Source organism: Malurus melanocephalus, unplaced genomic scaffold (assembly GCF_030028575.1).
Source record: "Malurus melanocephalus ecotype Western Australia unplaced genomic scaffold, MMel_1.1 scaffold_210, whole genome shotgun sequence".
NCBI classification, from domain to species: Eukaryota; Metazoa; Chordata; class Aves; order Passeriformes; family Maluridae; genus Malurus; species Malurus melanocephalus.
In genome coordinates, this window is record NW_026623442.1 from 1,243,680 (window position 1) to 1,261,908 (window position 18,229).

The window sequence follows — 18,229 nt, forward strand, 5'->3', positions numbered from 1 at the left end:
AAAGCCACAAGTGCATACTGTCAAAATCCATGGAATGCTCTGATTTAACAGCAGATGAAGATCTGGCTCTTACCATGTTGCTCCTGGCATAAAATGTAACATGGGCCTCCTATAGCTTTGGAGGGAGAAAGAAAAAGCTGCCTGGACAATCACATAGGAAATGACAACAGAAAAACCTCTTCATCTGGGCCCTAATCCTCACTTTACAATTTGACCTCGGGCACAATTACCTACAAAGTGCCTCAAGCTGTCCTAGAGCCCACAGAATTACAGAACCATTTGGGCTGGAAATCTKGTTCCCACCCCCTGCCATGGGGAKGGACACCTTCCACTAGACCATGCTGCTCCAAGCTCCCTCAAACCTGGCCTTGGACAYTTCCAGAGATGGCACAGCCACAACTTCTCTGGGCAATCTKTGCCAGGGCCTCACCATCCTCAGAGCCAAGAATTTCTTCTCAACAACCATTCTAACCCTGCCCTCTAGCTGTGGGAAGTCACTCTACCTTGTCCTGKCCCTCCATGCCTTYGTCCAAAGTTCCTCTCCAGCTCTCTTGGAGCCCCTTYAGGCACTGACAGGGGCTCTAAAGTCTCCCTGGAGCCTTCTCTTCTCCAGGCTGAACATCCCCAGCTCTCCCAGCCTGTCTTYGTAAMAGATGTKCTCCATCCCTTGGAGCATCTCCATGGCCTCCTCTGGRCTCTCTCCAGGWGATCCATGTCCCTCCTSTGTRAGGACCCCAGAGCTAGAGGCAGCTCTGCAGGTAGGGTCTCACAGAGCAGAGGGACAGAACAGAACAGAGGGGATCCCTGATCTCCCTGCCCATGCTGTGGAATCAACTCAGGACCCTACTGGCTTTCTGGGCTGGCAGCACACATGACTGGGACATGCTCAGCCTTTTATAAACCAWCTCCAAGGTGGATCCTGAGATGCACCTGCTGGTCAGAACGAGGATTCCACGTAACAGGAGTGACAGCAGGCAGTGTTCAGCCCAGCYTTACTATRYTGGRTAYRTCCCACCAGGAGCAATGATGGCCCYGGGTCCCTTSTGCTCCGTTTCTCACCTTCAGAGGTTCTCTGTAGGGTTCACTGTAGAGAGTGCGTATCCTTCTGCGTTCCAGGTATTTGTTATCAGCTGGAGAAGGCCTACTGGTTTCCCCTTTGAACTGAGCGCTGTAACTGGTTTCATGGGTGATTTTCTCATCTGGTGGCTTGTACTGGGGCTTTGCTTTTATCGCYTTCACGGGCTTGACGTCTATCCACGGTCTGAACTCATTTCTGAAGATCAAAAAGGAAAAGGTTTCAGGAATTAAAGCAACACAACAATGATAACATGGGAATGGAATCCTGCATTGCTCAACCAAGTCTATGTGGAAAGGATTTTGCCTCCATCCAGTCAGGTTTACATAGAAACAGGCTCYCAACAGCTCATTTTGTACCTAATCTAAAACGTATTGACAAATACATTCAAATTCAAAATTCATACATTCAAATTCAAATGAAATGTGGTCTGTTAAAATCAGCCAGTCCTGGACACACCTTAGCCATGCCTGTACAKAGAGGATTATATGATTCCACCTATACTGCACCAAATTAGGCAGAACAGTTTTGTTAATTCCATAATACCACATAAAAAATTAAGACCAACAGATAGCTAACTAACATAAAACTGTCTTAGAAGTAAACTGGTTCTTAGAAGTAAGCAGAGGAGGAAATGCAGAGTTTATCAAGCATATTGTGAGCTATGGCTTCTCTTTATTAACTGATAGTGGATGCTTGAATTACAGGGAAAAAAATAACACCATCTTTCATTTCTTTTGAATAGAGCTGCAACTTTTGGAAGAAAAAGCCCCAAACACAGTTGAAAGTGTGGATCAGTGTCTGCTGGTTCCCATCCACAGCCTCCTCTTCATTTTGTAGTCCTTCCCAATACAACACCAACAATCTTCCAGGTTTGAAGCAAACCATTCCAATATCTCTCTAAAAGTCACCATGCGCCTGAGAATGGGGAAGGAGATACCCTAAAAGCATTGCTACTTTATGGTAGTTGTGCTCAGACATAGATCAAGGCAGTGTTTAGATCCCTAAAATTCCAATGCAAGCCAGGATCTATCCTTTCAGTGCYGATACAAGCCCTCTGCAAAATGGTGAATTTTCCTTGGAAATAAAAAAATTGCAGAATGGTTTGAGTTGACCAAGAYCTTAAAGCTCATCTCRTTCCAACCCCTTTCMATGGGCAGAGACACYTTCCAYWAGACCAGGTTGCTCCAAGCTCTTGTTTAAATTTCAGAATTTCTGAGGCATTGGGACCTCTTAAGTTGCAGACCCTGCTCCTCTAGCCTGTTCCACTTAACCACTTTTGGGCTGTATTACGCATTTTCTGCCTGGATTACTAGGTATTCTGGTTTAAAAGACAGGTCTGCCAAAGAAGGTGGGAACCTTCCTGGAATGGAAAATATTAACTTCCTCCCTCCTTACTATTATAACTTTGAAATTATAGGGCTTTCAGGCAAAGATATGGGAAAAAGAATATCAGTTCTTTACTAGAATATATATATATACACATATAAACAAACAACAGCAACAACAACAAAACGGAAACCCCCCCAGGAAGAGCATTTTTCTGCCCATTTGGTGCAGTTTTTCCCTTTGGTGCAGTTTTGCTCACAGCTGGAGGGGGCTCTGTGGGTTCAGGGGCCTCAGAGGGCGATGGCAGCGAGCTGAGCCTCCCCTGGCAATGGCAGCTTCAGGGAGAGAAAGCAGGTGGAGAGAAGGAGGTGTTCCAGTTTTCCCCTGGCTCTCAGGTATCCCGAGGGTGTCCTTGGCAATGGCAGCTTCAGGGAGGGAAAGCAGCTGGAGAGAGGGAGGTGTTTGGGTTTCCCCTGGCTCTCAGGTATCCCGAGGGTGTCCTGGCAATGGCAGCAGCCAAGGTTCCAGTAAGGAGCTGGGAGGTGCTGCCCCCGCAGACAGGGAGGAGGTGTGAGCCCGCTYTTCCCCTTAGGCACCCACTCAGATGTTCAGAGTCTCTCTCCCAGCAATGGTGGGTGTTGAAAAGTCCCAGTCCAGTGGTTGCTTCTGCGAGCAGTGGCCCATCAACAGCAAGGAGAAATGGCAAGAAAGGCTCAGCAGTAGCAGGAATTCCCTTGGGCAGAAGTCCAGCACCAAAACCCACCACCATCTGTCCTCCAATCCAGGAAAAGACTGAACCAACCAACCCCCAGTTAAGAAACTGGCAAACACCATATTGCTTCTCCCCCTCTCCCAGAACCATTCCAATGGTATGCCACGGCCCTGGCTACATCTTTTTCAAATAAACGTCCATTCACCATCTCTGTGACAACAAATGAGAGGAAAATTCCCTAAAGAAAAAAACAAGAAAACTTAACTCCCAACACTAGAGAAATAAACTCYGTGTAAGAGGGTTGCCAGTCAATCCCTTCCCGTAATACTTCCGAACATCTTAATCAGCTTCAACCAAATTTGACAAATGGGAATGGAGATATTCAGCTTTCATTTCTATGAAGATAGCAGCTGGACTGAGTCCAGTGGATCAGGAAAGCTTAAGTATGGATCAGAGGATGCACATCATCAGAGGATGCTTAGGCAGGGATGCCAGGCTGCAAAAGGTCATCTGTTGTCCTGACCGAGGACAGATGGCTGTGAGTTGTCCCAGCCCAGCCACCTTGTGGGTGTGTGAGTGTGCATGTGTGTGTGAGTGTGTGTGTGTGTGTGTGTCCCAGGCATTCTCAGGTCTCTTTTTGTTCTTGGGGAAACCATGAGATTTAGCAATTTTGTATCCAGCAGTTATTTACTATTATTTTTACCTGTTTCTGTTATGCCTGTTAGCAAACTGTTATTTTTTCAGTTATCTGCTCACACGTTACTTATTGGTAGAAAGAATTGTTTGAACCTATAACAGGAGGTAACTCATTCCAGAGCGTTCTCCTTTAAAATGTCTCMAACCAAAACAGATGACAAACTCAAAATTCATCCTAAACTCCTCAGAAGATAAGAGGTTTGTTCCTAGGATCCAATTTTGCTCCTAATAGACAACATATTTTCAATATATGGAAATAAAGAAATAAATAAAATGGTGGACTAATTCTCTCTGCTAATATATGTCTATCCCTCCAGCTCCTTTCCCAGCAACTTCAAAGTGTCTTAGCTATTTTCTGTTGTAGCGGAAGTAGAAATGTCAAAGGTGAAAATCACAATACCTTTCCTCAAAATCACAATACCTTTCCTCAAAATCAGCAAATGAACTCGTGGGGAACATCCAAAGAGTGTTCTTCAGCTGAGGAAAGAGACAAAATTTGTATTTCTCACTCATTCTCAGGACTGGAATTCTCAGCTGGAAAACCAGTCCCCACGGATCACCAATCAACCAGCAAAATCAAGCACAGCTTGCATCTACAGAACCAGAGATGAAGGATGGAGGCTGTTGTATTGTGGATATGGGGACTGGATTTTAAAGGTGGATTTATTAATTTTGCTGCTTATAAAATGCTAGTTTGTACAGAAGTGTGGTCTGAAGCAGTGTGACTATATTTGTTACCATAGTGCCTGGCAATCTCATTAGCAGCTGTATTATGCAAAYATAAACATGCAAGAAGTGACAGGCTTTTCCCTGAAGTCCCTGTGATGTCTGCAGAAGAGACACAGAAAAGCCTTKAACTCCCTGTGGGCTGTCAGGGAGTGCATTTCTGCAACAGACCTGGGCTGTTAATGCCACAATCAGTCTCATCTGACTGTGAACAATGAGACTGCTCGTCTCCATCCTTGCTTTGCTGGTCTTAATGAAGACGTAACAATTCTGTGAGTTTTCAGCTCCACTGCTCTTGGTGATTGGACTTGACCCTTGACTACTTTATGTCTCTCAAGATGAGCCTTTGCAGGCAAACGACAGACCAACAGCCATTCTTAGGTGATTGCACACTGATGCACTGTGTCCACCAGCTCTGGAATAGCTTAGCCACAACCTCGGAAAATGGAGGACAGAAGGCTATTCATCTAGAAATACCACAAAGAAATTTTAAATACCAGTATGTCACATGGATTCAATGCACATCTAGAAATAACAGGTTGCCCAGAGAAGCTGTGGCTGCCCCATCCCTGAAAGAATGCAAGACCAGGTTGAATAGGGCTTGAAGCAACCTGGTCTAGTGGAAGAYATCCTCGCCCATGGTAGGGATATTGGAGTAAGATGACCTTTAAAGGTTCTTTAYGACCCCAACCATTCTGKGATTCCGTGGTTATATTCAGMATCCTTTTCAGGCAAATGTCCATGATTTAACATCAACTATAACTCTACAGTTGGTACCTTCAGAGAAAGCATGGACCATGTTCACATGGAGTTCCACCACACYTGGGATGGACCAGCTACTCCCCATTGTGACCACGTTCACAGACTCAGACTGGTTTGAGTTGAAAGGGACCTTAAAGCTCTTGTTGTTCCAACTGCGCTGCCATGGCAGGGACACTTCCCACTAGACCACTGAAACACCCAGTGTGTCCAGTTCTCCAAATCTCCCATCCAGAGCATGCAGAGACAGCAGAAGGAAAAGAGAATCTCTGACCATTCACTACAGCTACTGCTGGTGCAACAGGCTGGTTTCAGAGGCTATTTATGATTCAGGAAACACATAAACTTTAAATGTTACTAAAATAGGCACAGGCTATTCTCTTCTGATTGCATTAGTACCCAGAAACTCAACATGGTTAATTCCTAAGTCTCTCCATCTCCACCACAGATGAGTAAGGGAAAACAACCTGTTGAAAGTGCCCTTGGAAATGCCAGCTCCTGAATCCAACACAGTAATTGCCTGGAAAAGCATTAGTTACAACGGGCCAGAATTGCAGCCAAGAGTGTGCCAACTTTGCAACCTGCATCACCATGTTTGTGTCAGGCACAGGGAACTCCTAATGCAAACTACGAATGAGGAGGCAGCTGCGCTACTTGGGGTCTGCATCTCTGTAGGGCTTGCTTGTAGGGATGAAGGGGATGTCTCAGGATGGTGATCTAAATCCCCCKTCCAGATCTGGTGATTCTCAATCAAATGTCTGTCTGATACTGCTCGGTGTCACCATGACCTCATGTTGTCCAAACAATTCATGGCACACTACACTCTGTTAAGGCAGTCACACTGTACTTCCTGTGCAATGCCCCATTCCTGGAAGTGTTCAGGATGAGGTTGGACAGGGCTTGGAGCAACCTGGTCKAGTGGAAGGTGTCCCTGCCTATGGCAAGGGGCTGGAACTGGATGATCTTTAAGATTCTTTCCAACCTAAACCATTCTGTGATTCTGTGATCTGAAACTGGCCTGATTCTCCARGATATTCATGTCACTCAGAGATGTTGTGTTATACATTTAAATACTTAAATAGGCAGCTAAGAAGTGAGAAGAAAATTAACAGTTTTAAGAATTAATATTTTTTTTTCATTCTGGGAATAGTAAAAATATCTGTACTCTAAGGTACCACATCGGTTGCTCCTGTAACACTAAAACTTATGCTGGTTTGGAGAAAGGTGTTATTCTGAGAGTTCCCTCATTATTGTTTAACATTCCAAGGCAAATTTGTGGGGAAGGCACTGAAAAATTACAAATTCCTTCTGCAATCTGAAACAAGCCCTGAAAATGTTACTTTCCCCTTATTTTCAGAAAACCAGGTCTGGATCTTTGCAGAATTCTACAGACCAAATTAGCTCTCTAAATATTGAAGGAACATGCAAGAACCTATCCTAAAAGAGGTCGGTCTTACAGTTCACTTAAAACTTTGTTCAGGCAGCAAGGATGAACCACAGACCAGCTCCAGTCTGGATGTAACCAACAGACACAGCTTAGWCCAGCTCTGAAATTCTTTATCTAAGGGATTTTCTTTGCTCTAGATTTTGCTGAGGAAAGTTTTAGGAACTTTCCTCTTGCCATGAAATGGAGGGTTAAACTGAAATAGCAGCAAATTACATGTCTCCTAATTTTCTGCCTAGTTCTGTCCCAGCCTTACAAAGAATAATTAGAATCAACAAGGAACCCAGWGCTGAAAAAAAAATGGAACTCAAAATAAAACTCAGTGAAAAGGATTATATGAAGCATCAGATGACCTCTCGCAAGCAAATTTCAACAGGAAAAGCTCCCAGTGAGGTTAAAGAGAGTTTATCCATCTACAGAGCTGATGAGAACAGAGGGTTGGTTCATCTGGAAAAGTACATCTAGATGAAACAAAGAAAAATATTCAGATTTTTCACAGGAAAAAAACCCCATACTTTAAAAATGTTAGGCCTGAAACATTTATTTAGCTCTAAAATGAAAATGTAATTTTCCTTTTCAGTTTTGTGCTTCACAAAGGTTATTTCAGAACATCAGATTTCTCTTTAACAGATTTCTCTTTGAGAGAATCTTTAAGAAATCTCTTTAGGATGTCTCTTTTTTTTTGTTTCTCTGAACAAAACAGCAATGAAAAAAAGGTAACACTTGCACCAAACATTTGAGTCTGGGATTTTCAAATTATTCTGCCTTTCTGGAATACAGTATCACTTGCTCTTAAATATTTTCCAGTTCTTGAAGCMGGAAAAGAGATGTTGGGTGAAATGAAATAGCGGGAAACCCAAAATCCATAATAATGGCTGGTTGAACTCAATGCCAAAGGAGRACACTGAACTTCAGTATATAATGAGATTTAATTAAGTCATGGCTATTTAAATGGATATTGAGATTATTCAGAGTTGTCTTCATCTTGTAACTACTCCCTAAAAACCATGGGCCAAAACAAGAGTTATTCCATGATTTAGAAATCTCCTCCAACTTCCCTCTGGTTGTCTGGTCCTGGCTGTGACTGGMCAAAGATACTGGACTACACGGACTCCAGGCAAATTCTGCTCCAAAAGGATTACTCAGATGAGGAGCAGGCTCGTGTTTTGATCCTAAAGCTGCTCTCTTTCCTAACGTGAACAAAAAGAAACACATTTGGACTCAACATAAACAGGTGCATCCTCCTGCAAACACATCTAATTTTAAAGACAAGCCTGATCAATAGTTAGYGCTCTGCACGAGCCCAAACCTGATTCCTAACCCATACCGAGGAATGCTGCCCCATGCCGAGGTCCCTCATGCAGAAGTGAACAGCACAATGTGTTCTTGTCTCCCAGAAAAATAAGCCTAAAATTCTGGGCCAGAGWGATTCCTTGCTGCTGCTGACAGCCTGAAATTTCACTGCAACACAACATGTCCCCTGTACCCCAAGACACTGGAGTTGCTGGAACAAGTTTAGAGAAGGCCGTGGAGATGCTCCAAGGGCTGGAACCCCTCTGCAACCCTTCTGCTCTGGAGACAAGCTGGGAGAGCTGAGAATTTTCACCTGGAGAAGGCTCTGGGGAGATCTTAGAGCCCTTTCCAGTGCCTAAAGGGGCTCCAAGAGAGCTGGAGAGGGACTTCAGAAAAGGGCCTGGAGTGACAGGACAGGGGAATGGCTTTCCACTGCCAGAGGGCAGGGTTAGATGGGATATTGGGAAGGAATCCTTGGCTGTGAGGGTGGTGAGGCCCTGGCACTGGTTACCAAGAGAGCAGTGGTGGCTGCCCTGTCCCTGGAAGTGTTCAAGGCCAAGCTAGATGGAGCTTGGAGCAACCTGGTCTAATGGAAGGTGGGAGGTGGMTGATCTTTAAGGTCCCTTCCAACCCAAACCAGTCTGTGATTCTGTGATTCAGCCATTAAACCTCTTTTTCACCCCAGCTTCCTTTAATTAAAATGTCAGTTCCAACCAACTTCTGTTTTCAATGCTCTTGATAACATTCAAATTTGCCACTGCAAGTCTAAGAATACCCCTGTCACTGCCTGCTGCATCCAGTACCCATCTCCAACTCCTTCATGGATGCTTAATGACAGCTTTATCCTCTAATGCCTGTGGTATTGTCTTGTACACAGTAATTTATTGTAAGACTGCARTGAGACTGATAATGGTATAAAGAGGCTCCTAGTACCCAAGATAAYTTTTTCCCCAAACATTAATAATCAACCTCTAAGACATGCACATATGCACACACATATATATAAATAAATGCATGTACACAGAGCAAGTCAGTTTGGATGAGACAACTGTGTACAAAGACTAAAAGAATGGGAAATATATTAATGAATTAATTGGAAACTTGGACAATGGACAGCAGAGTGAAATGTGAGCAGGATAGGGAGGGACCAGTAGCTCTCAACATACCTGGTTAGGGCCCATTAAACACAGCACTAGCATGAAAGAGGAGGAAAATGCTGAGCCTTCAGGAAGGTGACCTTAGCACGAGCTGAAGGAGGTTATGAGCAAGACAATCAGTGTACTGAAAAGGATGAAACCAAGTCATTTGGCAGAGTGGAACCATTTATAAAAGCTGCTTGAATCAAGAGCCCCCAAATCATGGATACTGCATTGCCCAASGACCATGGAACATGGGATTTCARRGTGGAAGAATGATTGTGCAGGCTGYCATAACTAAAACATCACAAAAACARAACTGAAAGTGATGGGGAGCACTGTGGAGGGCCAACAAGCWGAGTGAGATACATGGTTGTGGGTGAGTTAACTCAAGAGTAACAGCACAGCTGTGTGCAGATGTGCTTGTATGATGGGAAAGGGTGAGACAAACCCCCATGCTCAGACTAAGGGGCACACCTAGGCAGCTTTGTCACACAAGTCAACTTTGTGGACCTCAGGGTAAACACCAGCATCCCCAGGATTGTTTCCGTCTTTCCACTGCTACCTTCACCTTAGATCTGCTCTCCAGCCTTCAGCCTGCACCCAATTCCCTGAGCTCCCAGGGAGAGCATAGTCTGAGCCTGATAAAGATATCCACCAGCATCCACAACAGCCCAGGAGTCCAAAGCCATCCCAACTTCCTGGCAGCTAAACACCCACCAAAGGGAAGAACAGCATGGGGAGAACAACACTGAGAAATCYGCAGCAGAAATCCCAGAAACCGGGAAAAGATGTATCTGGACATCTGGCAAAAGGTTAAACCAAACAATACTGAGAACTCCTGGCATAAATTGCAACCCTGTGGAAATYTGCCAGTTTATACCACTCTGAATTTCCTTTTGTATTATAAGCTTATGGGTCCTGCTAAAGGAGGGACTTATTGGCCATTCCATATAGAAGCTTTCATGCTGTCTCCATACAGGCTCRAGCCTGCACAGATGGTGAACATGACATTGGTGTCACCAAGGAAGACAGTCCAAGCAGTCTGCTGGAAAAGCTCCCAGGGTGATCACAGCCTSAGCTTGCTTGCAGAAATGACCCATCTGTAAATGTCATGTTCACCCCTGCAAAATGGGTCAGGATCAGGCCGAAATTCTTGCCAACATCCCATTTAATAGCCTGTATGTCTGTTCTCCAGGGGGTCTCGGAGCAGCATCTCAGTGCCGCTGTCCTCCAATAGAGCAGAAGATTGTAAAATTTGCCACACATTTAAACAAAGCAGTTCACAGCACAACAGCACAACATGCTGGATACATGGATGCTCYGGCACAACAGCATCCTTATTGACAGAGTGCTGTAGGATTGGGAAAAGTGTTGCCACACGTGGATGCGGATGGGCTGCAGGAACCTGAACAGCATGAGGAGAGCCAAAGTGCTCTTTTGAGAGTCTGCCAAAGGACCAAAGAACATATATTTAACTCTCTTTGCAAGACAACACMCACAGCTGCACAGAAATATGGACATGTGAATTAAGTAGGCTCMTCCAYTAARGTCCCAAGGAWAAAAACSCTTGAGARGAAACCTTCATGTTAGAAAATGTCRAAGAAATTGCAAAGWCAACACAKTGTTGGAAATCCTTCTCCTCTCTAAGTGCAAAGATTTTTTTAATGCAATTTATGGTGAATAAAATGAACTCATTCAAATATCCAGTGGGGTGCAGAGAAACTGGCAGCTGCCTGCCTCTGCTCATCCCCAAGCAAAAGGGCACAATGAATCACTGAATCTTTTAGAATRKAAAAGCCCTCAAAGACCATGGAGTCCCCAGCACTGCCATATCCAYGTGTCTGTTAAATCCCTCCRGGAAYKGGGACTSTRCCACTGCCCTGRGCAGCCTGTGCCAAGGCTGGACAACCCTCATCTGATGGCTTCATGAGCTTTTGGTTCTAGTGGTATTCTTGGCAGAGAGATGTTTTCAGCACCTCATTTGAAGTGTCWGAAGACATAAATTGCAGATGAACTAAAAATGCATTATTTCAGTTAAGCAAAAAACTTCATCACACGCACAGTGGCCCTTAGCTGCTCTGTAGAAGTCAATACGGGCAATAAACTACTTCCTGAATCAGAGCTTCATACTGCAAAAGCTACATGTGAAAGCTCAAAGTGACTTGTAAGAGAAGAATCTTGTGCAGCAAGATGTGCTAGTGAACACTTGGGAAAATGAAGCTTTTTAGGTCAAATGATGCMATTGCATTTCACAAGCTCATAGTGGGATCAGCCCTTGTCAGAGATCCAGCAGCAGGATGGGGAGAGAAGCCAAAGACATCACCCTCCGGCAAAGACAGGACAGATGGTTGGTTAAAGAATTGAAGAGCTACAGCCCAAGGAGAAGAAGGACAAGTGCATCTCACTGACCTGCACGACTGACAACAGCTCTGGTCCAAATTNCTCACTGACCTGCACGACTGACAACAGCTCTGGTCCAAATTCAGTGGTTGAAAAGACCTTAAAACTTATGTCACTCCAGTTGCCCTGCCATGGACAGGGACACCTTCCACTATACCAAGTTGCCCCAAGYCCCACMCASTATGGCCTTGAACACTTWSAGGGATGGGACAGCTACAGCTTCTCTGGGAAAGTTGTGCCAGTGTCCACTCACACTGCTGAGAGGGGAGTTCATTAAACCCATTTACTCTCATAGTGCTGGGGAAAACCCTCCTGCCCACTTTCTGGGGAGTTCTGCTGTGAAGCTACTTGAGCTCATTGCCAGYTCTTGTTTCCTAAATCCTGGCTCTTCTCCAAGACATGATACTGCAGTCCACTGCATGGGAACTGCAATGTTTGCCCCTGACACAGAAGATGGAGATGGATAGTGCTGGGGATCACAAGTAAGATTTTGTCTGAATTTCTTCAGTTATCATCCAAATCATAGAAACAGAAGGATGGGTCGCCCTGGAGAAAGGTCAGGACATCACTGGTTGAAAAGAAATAGCTCTTCTGTCATAGCAATATTAACTCGACTTGCTGTATTTCGCTGCTCCCTGCAAGGAATCATTACTTCCCTTCTTTCTTAGTGTTACTCCTTGGTTTCATTTCTAGTCTGCATAAGAGTGTAATTGCTCACATGGGAGTAGAAGTAGATTCAGCAGTAAAGTGGGTAAAGGAGGAAGATGGTGAAAACAAAAATAGCAGCTATATTGTTTTGCCACTCCATTGATGATTTGTGCAATATTGTTTGCTCCTCACTGCTACTATATGACTGTATCTCAATATCCTATAAATGCTGATTGGGCAGGTGCCTTAAAATTTAACTGTACACATGGAAAGTTAAGAAATTAGTTAGTCACAGTCTGAGTTTCAGTTAATACATGAAAGCAATTCCAGTGTAGGCTTTCACAGAAGAGCTAATCACCTGGTTTCAAAAAGTTTACATGTCCAAGGTGGCAACAAGGCAAATGCTAGGAAAAGGGAGGGTATGGATAGGGATCCCCATGAACATTTATGGAGGAGACATTGAGGAACAATGCAAAGTAAAGAAGCAGTAAACCAAATCCCAAGGAAAATTTAGTACCCAGAATATCACAGAATTGCAGAATGGTTTGGGTTACAAGGGACATCAGTGATCTTCTTGTTCCAACCCCCTGCCATGGGCAGGGACACCTTCCACAAGACCAGGTTGCTCCAAGCCCTGCCCAGCCTGGCCTTGATTTCCAGGCATGGAGCAAACCCAGRTTCTCTGAGCCACCTGTGCCAGGGTCTCATCACCCTCACAAGATAAGAATTTCTTCCCAATATCCCACCTAACCCTGCCTTCTGTCAGTGGGAAGCCATTGCCCCTCATCCTACACTCCTTGTCCAAAGTCCCTCTCCGTCTCTCTTGGAGCCCCTTTAAATACAAAAGAGGCTCTAAGGTCACCCCAGAACCTTGGCTTAGTAATTTTTTTCCTTGCACTGGGCTGGAGCAGGGACCTATTGGTAAAAGTCCAATGCAAAGAAATTTTGAATACTACGTATTTCTTCTATCCATACTGCTCATGGCAGGTAAATTTATTGTCTAGCTCTGCAGTCTCCTGGCATTATCACCACCTCCACCTTCAGTGACCCTGCAGAGCTGAGGGAGATAATGATCTGAGGTCAGAGATCTAATTGCTCTCGTGCCAATGGATGCCTACAGGATAGACAAGCCTGCAGCTCAGCTTAGAGACCAAGCAACCAGGATAACCTCTTGTTTTCTGTTAGATCACTGAACCTGGGGCTGTTAAAAAAACAGGTATTACCTAAGTGATCTTATGCTTCAAAAGGTCAGTGCCTCCAAGACAAAAGTACCTGTGAGAGCAAAGCACACACACATGCTTAGGCTCCAAAGACACCCAATTTTGTCCCACTTCAATGTATAAAGTAAAATACAGACATAGAATCCAAACCTCTTGTATTTATATATGCTTTGGACGCATAATATCTTATTCTTGGAAGTGGAAAGAGAATTCAAACCCATCATGCTTTATCCATCCTCAARGCACATCTTCTAGTGGCATTCCCACTGCACAGRGGYTTAAAATCATAGAATCATGGAATAGTTTGGGTTGGAAGGGAAAGATCGTCTAGTTCACCTTCCCTAAAATGAGAAGGGATAGTTTTAATTAGATCAGCTTGATCAGATTGGGTCATGGTTTATAGGGATAAATACAAATAAAATAAATTTAAAATTATTAGTACTAATAACATACATATTTTTTACATATACTATAAAATAYGTAATAATAAAAATATTGGTACAAATATTTTTTGCAAGAATTACTCTGGCAGAAAACCCTTGAAGACATCTGCTGGGGTACCAGATCCAACATGATGAATATTCCACAGCAAACATTTCTGCAGTTTGATGAACTACATTTCCACATTTCCAGCCATGTCCCAAGTGTGTAACACAAGTCAGGGACAGCAAGACATGCTACACACAACATAGTCRGTGTGACAGCAACACAGCCTTGAATAATGCAATACAGATGTGGATGAATGCRGATTAACCTACATTTGGTCCAATCACCTGCCTCTGCCATGCCTATGTGTGTGTGCGTGTGTTTGTATTTCAGCTTGTCCTATTCCTTTGAAAGAATTTATATATATAATGAATCTAAAGTATTTTTAGTATTCAAAAGTGACAAGCTAGTCACTGGCTTTGACAGCAGGCTGAATTCTGCTTGTCAATTTATGCCTTCCTGCGTAATGCCCCCCTTAAATGTTTCTGTAGTTGAAATTAAGAGGCTGAAATTACTTTTAACTGGAAAAACCACAACAGATCTGGGTGTGAACTAAGTCGATGAAAGAAGAGAGCTGAGGCTTGAGCAAAGATCTTAAGATAAAGGATTAGTGAGCTAAGAGAAAGGCTGAGTTGGATTTCCTCTCCCATCTTCACCCTTAAATTATTGCATAGGCTGCAAAATCCAGTTATAAAATGGGTTTTTCGACAATAAAGCGCCGGGTTTGCATAACATATGTGGAATTACTTGAGATGAAATGTGGATTATTCCACTGAAATTACCCTGGGTGCWGTGAGGAAGGYTGTTCTAAAAGCARCATGAAAGTCTAGGACAAGGCAGGAGAGGTTTAAACTGAAAGAAAGGTGATTTAGATTATCACATTAAAGTTTATCACTTTTAACGGTGTACTACTYAATTCATTCCACTTCTAGTTAACCCATCTTTCTTTAGAAGCTATCCCTGCCAGGGGGAGGCACAAAAGTTTGATGAATTGCWGGAAATGAGAAAATGCTCTGCATTTTTCCACCTCAAGCTTGGGACACCACCAGGATCACTTAAGCATCAATAATGTTGTAATGGGGATGACTCACTGACTCCAGCTCCCTAACAACTSGATTAGTCCCATAGTAACAAATATTGGGACCATCAAAGCTGTCTCAGGGGAGTCTGGGAAAGAGACAGCAGAAGGCACTGGAACAGATGGCTCTATTGTGAAATGTCCTTCTAATCAAAAACAAGGATTGATATGAACAAAGCAACCAGTGGTCTCTGCAGGTACCACACTGTCCACAACAAAGCTGTCACAGTGAAATAAAAAAGGGTAAGGAGGACTGTAGGAAAGATTTRTATGGAAAATTGTGAGAAAGCATGTTCTGGATGATGGTTGTTTTATAATTAATTGGTTGCTTTCAAGGGCTCCTCCAGTGTTCACAAGGAGGGTAAAGCTCTGAAAAGCTCTGAACGCAAAGCTCAGACCAAATTTGCGGTGTTTTTATACCAAAGGTGCTCATATTCAGAGSGCCCTCATTGTGCTCCATCAAAAGCATCATCCAGAGCACACCAAAAATAGAAGGGAGACACATCTCATGAGAAGGAAAATCCCAGGCTATGTGCACAGCTGCCTGTGCCAGCATAGAGGGGTCTAAAAATGCTGTGTGCAGCAAAGAAAGCCTGGAGAACTGACCAGGCTGGAACAAAACCCCAGAAACACTCAAAGAGAATCAGAGAATATTCCCATTTCAGGGAGCATCTTCCATTGACATATCTGGGGAGCTGATGGGATGTTACCTCCCAGGGATCTGATGTCCTGGAGTCTTTTGGTACCTCCAGGCCCAGCATGAAACATCTGGACGAGGCTGCAAATGGACTACTTGCTTTGAGACAGTGCTAGACTGATGCTMATGTGGCCAAAGACACTTGGTCTAAAGGATGGTGCCATTGTAATGAGGCTGTAAATAGCCTTAAAAATATGTCTGGATCATGGAAATCCACTTCTCAAGAAAGATATCATTAGCATAGAACTGAATAAAAATATTCATCCAYTGGATGCTCTCTGCAAGCATCAYCYRCYCCAGACCTACCTGACAAACCCAGCTKCCAGCACACAAAAATGTGCACAGCAATCCCTTTTCCAAAGWAAATAAGGCTCYCATGCAGYAAATTTAGGGACTAAAAATTAAAAWTATCACTTTCKTAAGTCTTCTGYGAAGAACTAGGAGGATTTGTCRTTACAAYGCCCTTTTGTGCACACAGCAAAYATTTACAGGCTCTGCAAGCCATTTGTATCTGCTGGAWAAATAATTTGTCTCATTTGAARATGAGGTGATCTGCAAATACTTCCTCCTTTGGAGTTGTTCTAAGCTTAATTGAGAAATAAAACATGCTAGGGACAAGTGTATTAAGCAGGTTCTTAATTGAGAGAAGAGATGAAGGAAAAAGACAGAGCTTTTGTCTCCCAGGCAGAATGTGCAAGCTTTAAAYACACACTTAGATTGATATTTATTGCAACTGACAGAGCAGAAAGGCTCAGAAAATGCACTCCTTCCCCTCCCATAAATTATTCACCTTCCGCAGCAGTCTATGAAATGTTTATTTTAAGTAATAATTCAATTTTGCATTGCAAAAAACCCGAACTAAYGTGGCTAGCCAAGAGAAAAATCATCTCAAAGGAGCATGGGGGAAACGATTGCTCGGAAGCTGTCACATTGGGTTTCCTCTGCTAGAGCAGTTAAATGGGGTCACTCTTGGCTSTACTCTGCTCTGTTTGATCAAATCTTGATCCAGACCTGAATAACAGGATGTTTTCCATTGATCTCTGCAATAATCACATGAAGCCTGCTCTTAATTCACAGAATCATAGAATCATTTCTATTGGAAAATAACTCTATGATCATCAAGTCCAAYCATTAACCCAGCACTGCCACGGCCACCACTAACCCGTGACCCCAAGTGCCACATCCACACACTTTCCAAACACAAGGTGCTTTCCAGCCAGGCAGGACAGGTTCAGTGGTCCCACATTAAGCTCTGCTGTCAAGCGATGATGCTTTTGATTTCAAGTCAYCATGAATGTGAGGAGGCTGTGAACCCACTAAAAGGTTATCTGGTCTTGGTTGCAAAAGTACACAAGGTCCAAGATGGGGTAAGACTCCCAGCATAGGATAAAGGACTGAGAACATGGCAGAGAAGAGAGAGGGCAGTGATTGATGGTCAGCAGAAGCCACCAAGTTAATATAAATCAAATGTCACCACGCATACACCCAGGCAGCTTTTATTAAAACCTAATTGCTTAATCCAAACTGTGCCMTGGGGAGCATAAAGAAAAGCCAGCAGCACCAAGGTCACTGCAGACAAAAAAATCAATGCAGAGAATGAGTGCTAATGACCTTTTTTCTCTTAGATTCACAGAGAGGGACTGTGGAGATATCCTTCCAGCATCTCCAGAGATGCACAATATTCCTCAGACTTTCCCAGCAAAGCACTTAATACATTTTTAACTTTTGACATTCAAGTTTTGCTCCTCTTGGCTATGACAACAACGGRTTTGAGCATCCTAACCAACTGTTACATTTCATAGATGCAAAGACAGTAATCAATTTCTCCCTTCCAAAACCATTCCATGCTTTCCATATCTACTGCAGCGACCATATCTACTGCACTCCTGGCTTCTCTAATGGGTGTCCTCAGAATTTTCTCTAGTCCACAAAACCAAAATATGAACAAAAAAATTTGTCTGAGTCTTGACTAATGTGGAAAGATGCCACATCCAGTGCATATATCTCAGTACCTTACCTGCCCAGAAGTTTTTATTTTTGGAGTGCTTTAGTTGTTAATTTATTGTTTCTTACAATGAAGTAACATTACTGACATGTGATTTGTGATTCCCTGCAGAAYTGCTCCTGCACCAGCTGCTCCCATCTGCACCAGCACCGCTGCTGGTCCCTACCTCTGTGTCATTCCCTGCCCTCATGTCTCCTAAACCACCACTTCTTTGTTTCAAGCTATTTCTCAAATATGTCAGGATCTCTTTGAATTCCATGCAAAATTATTTAGCCAAATGTAAGTGAAGAACTCAGCATGAGATTACATGGATGAAATATGGCTCTTGACAGGCCCTCAAATGGCAGGATCCTAATGCCACATTCTGCCCTTATAAATCTCTTACCTAATAAGGTATCAGAATTACAGGAGGAACATAGTGCTGCAAATTTAAATTGCTTATGGGATATTTAAGGCATCCTATACCTAAACAGGCTCCAAAAAAAGATGGAGAGTGACTTTGGACAAGGCCCTGGAGGGACA

At 43.6% G+C, this 18,229-nt stretch overlaps 1 protein-coding gene across 3 annotated transcripts in view; it reads right to left on the bottom strand.

Moving 5' to 3' along the window:
- Positions 1-18,229, bottom strand: part of MAP6 (microtubule associated protein 6) — a 42,211-nt gene that overhangs the window by 13,692 nt on the left and 10,290 nt on the right. For all 3 annotated transcript variants that reach the window (XM_057373923.1, XM_057373922.1, XM_057373921.1), the window contains exon 2: positions 1,060-1,273. In XM_057373923.1, the coding sequence (XP_057229906.1) occupies positions 1,060-1,273 (214 nt within the window). The remainder of the gene's footprint in view (positions 1-1,059; positions 1,274-18,229) is intronic.